General features: G+C 31.0%; 1 protein-coding gene across 3 annotated transcripts; it reads right to left on the bottom strand.

Annotated features, from left to right (window-relative positions):
- Positions 1 to 221: 221 nt before the first annotated feature.
- Positions 222 to 10,040, bottom strand: LOC139498214 (clavesin-2-like). Of its 3 annotated transcripts, XM_071286568.1 has the most exons (6): positions 9,932 to 10,040; positions 8,477 to 8,642; positions 7,320 to 7,750; positions 5,310 to 5,420; positions 4,194 to 4,381; positions 224 to 3,149 (listed from the first exon to the last, which is right to left on the bottom strand). In XM_071286568.1, the coding sequence occupies exons 2-6, from the start codon at positions 8,607 to 8,609 to the stop codon at positions 2,978 to 2,980; spliced, it is 1,035 nt and encodes a 344-aa protein (XP_071142669.1). In that variant the 5' UTR covers positions 8,610 to 8,642; positions 9,932 to 10,040; the 3' UTR covers positions 224 to 2,977. The 3 variants fall into 3 exon arrangements, with proteins under 3 accessions (XP_071142670.1, XP_071142671.1, XP_071142669.1); XM_071286569.1 differs by lacking the exons at positions 8,477 to 8,642; positions 9,932 to 10,040 and adding an exon at positions 8,264 to 8,333 and having other exon boundaries at positions 222 to 3,149; XM_071286570.1 differs by lacking the exon at positions 9,932 to 10,040 and having other exon boundaries at positions 223 to 3,149; positions 8,477 to 8,628.
- Positions 10,041 to 10,355: the final 315 nt, after the last annotated feature.

Below are 10,355 nucleotides of genomic sequence, written 5' to 3' on the forward strand. Positions count from 1 at the left end.
GTAGTAATAGGTATTCTAAAACAACAACGTTTGTAACGTTCATTTTGATTGGATAACGTCACTTTCTTACATGGCATCAATTGACAATTTAACGTTGTTTTCTGTCAATTTTTATTAGAATGGAGATAACAATATTGTATTTTAAGCTCCAACGGCATCAATTTGGGATTTGATGGTCGCAAATACCTATTTACTGTCTCCGCTAACGCGTCGCCAGTAAACTTAATTTGCGACCATTAAATCCCCAATTGATGCCGTCGGAGCTTAAAATACAATACAGTTATCTCCTAAATCTTATATTTTTAATAAGACTTTCAGATGAAAAAGGTTAAACAAGTAACAAAGTGCAAAAATACAAAAATGAAATCATGACAATTTACAAGACCTTTTGAATAAAAAGTTTCAATTGCTTAACAACAATTTAAGGTGGCATTAAATGATTGGTGGGATATATATTATATAATATACTGTAAGGTAAACTTATGAACTAATTTGGCACAACTTGTTCAATGTAATACATATATTAACATGTATAAACAGAAAACTAACAAGACGAAATAAAAAATAGCTTAACAAAAATTATAAATGAGTATAAATGGAACTGTAGACTCAATAAATTTAATGGCAACTTATTTTTATCACTTGTAAACCAGACATTTAAATTCTAGGTTTTTAAGTGCTGACTTCAAAGTTACGGCTGAAAAGGGAAAGTATTAAAATTGACAATTTACATTTCATCATAAAAAGACAATATGCTTACTTTCAACACAAACTCCAGATCTTCATAAATGGTAATAATAATAAGAGTGTATATATTGCACTATTTCCCATAACAAAACAAAACAAAACAAAACAAACAAAACAAAACAAAACAAAACTAAACTAAACTTAACATCAATCAGTTCTTTGTATATATTGCATGATTTCAAATAACATAACATAACATAAACTACTATTTTAAGACATCAACCAGTTCTGTGTATATATTGCACGATTTCGAATAAATATACCAGTAAATAAAATAAAATACTGTCATAAGACTTCAACCAGCCATGTGTATATATTGCACTATTCCAAATAAATATGAATAAAAAAAAATACTGTTCATACAATAAAATATGTCTTAATTTGAAAGAAAAGGTTGAAAGTGAATGTAAATCATATTTTACAGTCTTTATATATTTTTATCATGGTCCGCACACAGAGAAGAACAATATTTCATAGATATTCAAGTTTCAACCTTGGTAATGAAAATTCTATAAAAAACAGGCCAATCTTTAACATTAATCAACATTTGATAATGAAAATTTACATTGAATGTTTATGTTGCCAATTATAAATAATATATTAAAAACAAGAATGCGTCCCAAGTACATGGATGCCCCACTCGCACTATCATTTTCTGTGTTTAGTGGACCGTGAAATTGGGGTAAAAACTCGTATTTGGCATTTAAATTAGAAAGATCATATCACAGGGAACATGTATACTAAGTTTCAAGTTGATTGAACTTCAACTTCATCAAAAACTACCTTGACCAAAAACTTTAACCTGAAATTTGCACTATCATTTTCTATGTTCAATGAACCGTGAAATTGGGATCAAAACACTAATTTGGCATTAAAATTAGAAAGATCATATCATAGGGCACATGTGTACTGAGTTTCAAGTTGATTGGACTTCAACTTCATCAAAAACTACCTTGACCAAAAACTTTAACCTGAAGCGGGACAAACGAACAAAAGGACAGACAGATGGAAGGACAGACGGACAAACGCACAGACCTGAAAAAATAATGCCCCTCTACTATCGTAGGTGGGGCATAAAAATTACAAATGAACTTCAAAGCAAATAGCTTTGATTGTATGTCATTAAATTTTAGTGACAGAATTATAAATATATATACACAGATTGAAATATGTCAATGCACTGTAAAGCAGATTATCACGTGTGGTTTACTTTAGTTAGTTTCATGTTCAAAACCAGAAGACTAACAGCCCCCCTTGTATATTTGAGTGCGGTACAGAGCAAAATAATATACAGGTTTGAGGGTTGCCAATTTTTCTTGGAAATTGTGATTCAAACAGATATTGAATTAAGCACCTTATGACATTTTCTTTGTACTCTGAGCACAGAAAAATGTTTCACACAATTTATGATAAAGTTTGTAGATTTTAAATCCTCTAAAAATATATGATTGCCTCCTACCTACATTTTTGAGTTTTTTAGTTGACAAAAATTGTTGATGGACTGATGGACAAAGTGAAAGTTTTAAGGCTCCAGAATATCGATGCTCTAATAATTATATCCCATGTCATAAATTTAATCTTGAAGGAAGATCAGATTCATGTATTAGAAAAGTGCAAAATTCAAACTCCATGAAAATTAACCACATTCAGTACACGAATATAAAAACCCAACATAAATATTAAAGCCAATTAAGGTGAACACATTTCATATCAATATTGCACAGGTATAAATTAAATTTTTTAAATGGATTTAATTAAAACGTACATTTGAAAATTATCAGAGAGTTCTTAAGATCAATAATTATCTCCCTTTGTTTCAGTTTAACTACAAGTTTATAAACCATTCAAAATTTTGTAAAAACGAGGTCTTAATGCCTTGAGTCTTATCCATGAGGAAATAAGGAAAACTCTGTTCATATGTGGGTTTAGTCATCTATATAATGAATAATTTATTTTATAAAAAAAAAACTTTTGTTCATATGACTTTCGTCTTCATAAAGCTATTCTACAAAGAAGAATTTGTCATTAAGACATGCCTTAAGTCTTTGATACTGTATTATAAGGAACAAATATTATTCCACATATTACTTATGTTTGTAAAAAGCTACCATATTAAAAAAAAAGAAAGAATCTTTAATCAAGAGGTGCCTTATTTTAACATTTAAAGTCTTTAATAAAACTATACTATATAGACAAATCTTGGTCCAGATGTTTCTTAGTCTTTATAAAGTTATTCTATAAGAAAGAATTCTTCATCAAGATGTGCCCTTGTATTCCCTAGTGACTTGCTACTTGTCAACTTTGGTTTGGTCTTTATAATGTCTTCCTTATCTTTACTAACTTCTTTTTCTTCATACTCACCCTTTGTGTACAATTCACTTGGTAATGACTCAGATCTGTTCCTGAAAATATTAATACTTTCAATAAAATCTGATAGCCAAAATATTGCATTCATTTCTTAAATTTTGAAATAAACACTTTAGCTATTTAATTTGTAACAGGGATGAAAAGTTTGTTGATGGTTGATTTAGAAAGTTTTCCTCAGGAATCTGATGTTCAGTGGTTGTCGTTTGTTAATGTGGTTCATAATTGTTTCTATGTCCTGCTTTTTATATAGATTAAACTGTTGGTTTTCCTGTTTGAATGATTTCACACTAGTCATTTTTGAAGCCTTTATAGCTTGCTGTTTGATGTGATATATGGCTTTGTATTGATGGCTGTACTTTGACCTATAATGGTTTACTTTTACAAATTGTGACTTGGATGGAGAATTGTCTCATTGGCACTTAGACATACCACATCTTCTTATATCTATGTAGGTGTTTGTACAATTTAAATGTTTTTAACATAGAAACAACGGCAAAAATATTCAAATGGCTGGGTTAGACATGTGCCTTCAAACCCAACTACAAAATCATCAGTTGGAAGTCTGAAATGAGAATCTTGTTAAAAAGGCAAGAAAATAACTGAGATTCACATTGGAGATTATTGGAATTTATCACAATATGATATACTTATAACATTTTAATTTAAAATGTTTAACTGACAGATGCACGTCATTATTTTCCCTCTATGAGCTTGTGATATATTTTTAGATTACATCACACACAGGTGTTATGATGATGTTGAAGTTCCAATTTTGGTAAAATCTGTGCATATACCCTGCCAGTTTCCTGGATATATACTGACAGATCTCTGTGTTGTTATCCAACCACAAAACTCAACAGATTTGTAATCTTTAAGTTCAGAAATTATTCGGATGTTTTTATTACTGCAAAAACTCAGATTTTGAAATTTTTTATAAGAATTCAACAGGATTTTTCTAAAGATCGCAAGAAAATTAAATCGCATTTAAGCTTAAAATGACAAAATCACAAAAATAAATGCATGCAATAATTTCTGAATTTACATTAGTATATAATATTTCAAAACTTTTAATGTCTTACTTGTAAGAAAAGCAGTAGTCTGGCCAATAGATTTGCTTGTCGCCAAAGCTGAAACTCTCATCCCCAATCAGTTCCTTTGCCCAGATGAGGTTGTTATATGGAGGTAAAGTACCTCCTAACTCAGCAGGTAATACCTCTTTATGTATGTAGTTGTGTAACGTTCCCAAGTTGATACCATGCATATGAATCTAAAATATACAGAAAATTGAATAGAAAAATATAGCATATGCTGGGGTTATCTATCTATGACACAAAAGCAGTACAATGCATGGCAAAAAACAGACAAAAAGCAAAGAAACAGCATTACAAAGGTTTATATTATACATAGGCTTTAATCCTTTTATCCTTGAATATTTTGCATCTGATAATTTGTGCACATCTAATTAATCAATTTATCAGGTTGTATTCATATATTTTGCACAGTCTGCACCAAAAACTTTTTCAACTTCTAGTCCCGAAGACCAATATTCTGACATTTTTCTTATTGGTCCAAATAAAATTTTGCAAAACTTTACTAGTCCGAATGAAATTTTACTAGTCTGGGGCATCGGACTAGTGGCTAACCGTGGAGACTGTTGCATGCTAGAAGGTAGAATCTATTGATTTGTTTGTTTCACCTGAGCAAACTAGAAGTTGATGTGATAAGTTCAGGTCAAACTTGGTTAATATATTAAGGCATTAGTTATATGTCCGGGTTGAAGTTAATAAGGCCAGGTCAACATATTTGATGTCACAAAGCTGTGTTATGCAATTTTATTAAGAGATGACCAGAGTGATAAAGACAGTGGAATGACCAATAAGTTTTTTTTAATGTACCTAACTGTATATTAGTGTTGGTCATACAATTCAATGATGAAAAAGTTATCTCCTTTTTATAATGTTCAAGGGGAGACAATTCAAATTTATAATATTTATATCAAACATTTACAACACATCCCATATCATACATTTTTCTAAGGAAGAGTCATCTTGAATATGTAACGGTAAGCAACATTTGCTGCTGGATGTGCAGCAAGCTAGAATCATCAATTTACATTTCAATTTTTAAAACATTTACGAACAACTTCCTATATCACTGAATACAATAATACATGGAAGCATCTACTAGATACAAACCCTATCTCTACTCTTTTCTTTGAGGAAAGGCTTCAGTAACTTAAACATGGCTTCTATATACCAAGGCTGGTTAACAAAATGAACTGCTCCAAACCTGGCAGGAAAACAGTCCTGTTAACAAAAATTGCATAGTTATTACATTATAAAACTAGAGGCTCTAAAGAGCCTGGGTCACTTACCTTGATCTAAGTGCATATTAAACAAAGGACACAGATGGATTCATGACAAAATTGTGTTTTGGTGTTGGTGATGTGTTTGTAGATCTTACTTTATTAAACAATCTTGCTGCTTACAACTATCTCTATCTATAATGAAATTGGTCAAGAAGTGACAGTGGAAAATACTTTGTAAAAATTGTTAAACATTTACAAAATTTATGAACATTGTTTAAAAAATTTACTATAAAGGACTATAACTCCTTAAGGGGTCAATTGACTTTTCTTAAAATAACCAATTCTGGGGCAGCAGCCCAACAACAAGTTGCCCCATTAGTCTGAAAATTTCAGGGCAGATAGATCTTGACCTAATGAACAATTTTATCCACAGCAGATTTTCTCTAAATCATAAATGCTTTGGTTTCAGAGATACGAGCCAAAAACTGCATTTTACCCTTTGTACTATTTTTAGCCATGGCAGCCATCCTGGTTCACGGGCGGGATCATCAGACACATTTATTAAACAAGATACCCAAATGATGATTGTGGACAAGTTTGATTAAATTTGTCTTTGTAGCTTCAGAGGAGAAGATTTTTGTAAAAGATTACGAAAATTTACCAAAAAATGATAAAATTGACTATAAAGGGCAATTACTCCTAAGGGGGTCAATTTACCATTTTGGTCATGCAGACTTATTTGTAGATCTCACTTTGCTGAACATTATTGCTGTTTACAGTTTATCTCTATCTATATTAATATTCAAGATAATAACCAAAAATGGCGAAATTTCCTTTAAAATTACCAAATTAGGGGCAGTAACCCAACAAGAGGTTCTCGGATTCATCTGAAAATTACACAGCAGATAGAAATTTGCCATGATTAACAATTTTCCCCTGTCAGATTTGCTCTAAATGCTTTGGTTTCAGAGATATAAGCCAAAATCTACATTTTACCCCTATGTTCTATTTTTAGCCATGGGTCATCTTGGTTGGTTGGCCGGTTTACCGGATACATTTTTTAAACTAGATAGCCCAATGATGTTTGTGGCAAAGGTTGGCCCAGTTGTTTCAGAGGAGAAGATTTTTGTAAAAGTTAACGATGACAAAAGTGGACGACGGAAGACGGAAGACGATGGACGCAAAGTGATGAGAAAACCTCACTTGGCCCTGTGGGCCAGGTGAGCTAAAAAGAAGACAATGATATTTTTTATTAGGATCATACAAGAAAGCAATAGTTTTTTTTCAGCTCTAGATATGCATATTGCAGTTATATTGATTTTGAGGTTATTATTTTTTTGAAAATTGGGGAAACATTGTATTTTTGCAGCTGCTTCATTTTATGGTTTTAACAAATTTTGGATTCTAGAATACCGTATGGAAAATTTATTCTAAATCCATGGAAACCAACAAACAATAATAAATTAACTGTATGTTAAATTTCAAAGTTAGAAGCTACGTATAATCAATTCATGAATTTTTCAAGCCTTCTATTTTACTATGTATCACAGCTTTTCACTTAAAATTTCATATTGACATGATTGACTAAAGACCTTATGCCAACATCTATCAATCAGAAAACTATTTTCACTTTGACTATGCAAGATAATCTGTATATTGTGGAGTTTTAGAATAATACTACTAATAATATCTAGAAATTGGTAATAAATCCAAAAATAAACATGTCTCAAATGGAAAAGTCTGTAATATATTCTTTCAATTTCGAAAATAAGTGAAGCTTCCTTCTCTTAACAAAGTTGACAAAGAGTTCAAATGAGGAGAAAACAACTAAGCAATTAAGACTTGGGACCTGTGTACCTGAAGATGACAAAAAAACAACTGCTTGACCTACGCCTACCTGTAATCCTTCTATCATCTGTTTCAGAACTTTTGGACTCAACCACATTGACTGCTTAAAAGTAAACTGACTCCAATCTACTATTATAACAAAACCATTAATCTGAGCCTCATCCTCATCTATCAACTTCTCTAACGTCAATAAAATGGATCTATATATAGAATCTAGGCCATAGCGGCCATTGTCCCAGTTTGCAGAATACAAAACAAATATTTTACGACCAAAATGGTCATGGTTTGGAAGAACCCCTGGAAGACCATCAAGTAGGGCATCCTTTATTCCAGGTTCTGATGCCTGGAATTTCTTAAAAATATCTGAATTGTCCTGGCGAAATTCAAAATATCTCCCATACAGTTTAAATGCTTCAAATGTATCAAACTTTCTAGCTCGCAGGAATCGTAATATAAAAGTATCATCTGTCCTTAAGAAAGCTACAAAAGATAAAACAATAGTTAGCATTGTACAATAGAATTCAATACTAGTAACATAAACTTTAAGTTTATTCATATATATAATTAATTAAAAATCTTTTGCTATTTTTTTTATTATTCAATTTATTGTAAAAATAGCAACAGGATACAATGTAGGTGTTGCAAATAATAAAAACGTGCATTTCTAAAATGTTGATAACATTGTTTGCCCTTACCTATACCTGTTGTTTATATATATATGGTACAATATACAGCACTTACCTATTTGTATTGAAAAAAGTTAATGCCAAGCATGTATCAACTTGAAGACTATACTTTGACCTGTATAATGATTTTCGTTTTCAAATTGCGATCAAGATGGAGAGTTGTCTCACTATAGTACTCATACCACATCTTATATCTATTGTATAAATTTTCTGTTCTTAAATGCAATATTTTGTATTAATTTATTTATTTATTTTGATATTGACCTTTAACCCATATACAATTTGAACTCTATATATAATAACATACTAATATCTGGTCTTGTGATAATCTGTTCCCGTACACCAAGTATCTGTGAATTCATTTATTTTCCTTAAAAGCCTTTATTATTAATCTGTGTTGAAGAATGTTTTTTCTTTTACAATTTGTGACTTGGATGGAGAGTTGTCTCATTGGCACTCATACCACATTTTCTTACATTTACTAGTATATACTATGTACAATTTGAACTCTAAAACATACTAATATCTGGTCTTGTGATAATCTGTTCCCGTACACCAAGTATTGCATCTTTTATTTCATCAGGATCCTCATTAAGCTCCCGTTTAGCCTTCTTTTTAAGTTCCTCTGATAAACCCCAACCAAATTCTGCCATGTCTACTCCTATATCTATACATCATTTTCAGGACTGGAAAGAAAATAGCTTTGCTTAGTAACAAGTTAAATCATCCTGTAGTTTTTCTTTGTTGCTGAATATCATTTTTGTTTTTTTATCTGTTGTATAAATTTTGTAAATCAATCAAGCTGTTTGTTTTCTCACCTGTTTTCTCATCTACACTTACAACACAAAATTTATTAACATTTTTCATAGATACAAAGAAATGGTTTGGAATTTTGGCTGTAAAGTGCCTGTAGAAAACTTATAACTAACAGGCATGGCAGGATAGCATTTATATCCTACCTTTCATGGTAAATTCATATATTCAGGAAAACTTATTAATTCTTTGAACAACTTTATTCTAAAGGTTATCATGGTTATCAATTCAACACTGAGATTAGAAATTTGAATATTTTTTTTACTAATACAAGCAAAGTGAAATGCCTGGTGAATCTGTATACATAAGGTAGAGTCCCTAAAGTGGATACCTCGGGTATGAAGGGTCTTTTGACCTTATGCTAAGTCATTTATTAATATTATTTTAAGTTGTATAACACGTACCATGTTTTCCAGACAAATCAATTTGTCCTTTGGGTATTAATTAATTCTTGTAATCCTCAGGAAATTGTGGTAACCCACCAAAACATGAAGATCTATAAATTTGATAGCAGCAGTCCCTATAATCATGCTAATGTCTTGTTGTTATATGGGGACAGTCCCCTATTACAGTAGAAAAATCAATAAAAAAAAATATTTACTAAAATTATTCTTCTTGTCACTTCTTGTCATAATTAGTGAGACCCAGTTAATTATATAAGCTCACTCACTTACAGTATTGGTTTTGAATAAAGACTTCATTAATATATATAATTTAAATTATTGCAAGGTTATAACACTGTCCTAGATCCATGAGGTCAGTGGAGGGTTTGGATACTGCAAACATGTTCATCCAAACATTTATCCCTATTGAGATTTTGTTGCTGAAGCAATTTCATTAATTGGTTGCCCTTTAGAAGTCATAACCTGGCCCTGGGAATAGCATAGTGACAATATATAATGTCCCTTGTCAAATATATGCTTAATTGACTGTATGTAAATTTGGTAAGCATGTATCATGTCTGCCTAATGAAAGTGTGATATTCTAAAGTGTTGACAGGATTTGTATTCACTATTTAGTTAGCCAAAAAAGCCCCCAAATTTCCAAAATGCACTACAGTCTGCAGCCAGTGCAGGCCAGGTAGGCAGTCAAGTGTTTATGATAGTTTTGACGTTTCAACAACAGAACAGAAGACTTATCAGTAACTTTTTAGTAAACTTACAAACAAGTATGCATTCCAAGAGTTAAAGATATTCCAAAAGATGACATTCTGATTACTTCTGTGACCAAAACAGAATTAAGCTGTCTGCTAAATTATCATAATACAGTGGCATTGATATACAGTCCGAAAATATAAATATTAAATGTTTTTAAATAAATATTTATACAAAATATAGTGAGTTTTGTTTTACAGTTTATTTATTGAAAAACAAGGTTACTATTATAAAATCATAAATGTTGTTTGGTTATTTTTTTATTCTTTTCTGTTGTTTATCACACGTGCATAATAACTTTTGACTCAAATGCGGAAATGCATTGAAATTCCGTATATCGCTCCTTTACCGATTTGTGGGATCGATTTGTGATTGCTTTATATCATGTATATAATACGCTGTTTGATTTAGTTTAGTAATAATAATAATAAT

The sequence above is a fragment of the Mytilus edulis genome, chromosome 12 (genome assembly GCF_963676685.1).
Source record: "Mytilus edulis chromosome 12, xbMytEdul2.2, whole genome shotgun sequence".
In the NCBI taxonomy this organism is placed as follows: domain Eukaryota; kingdom Metazoa; phylum Mollusca; class Bivalvia; order Mytilida; family Mytilidae; genus Mytilus; species Mytilus edulis.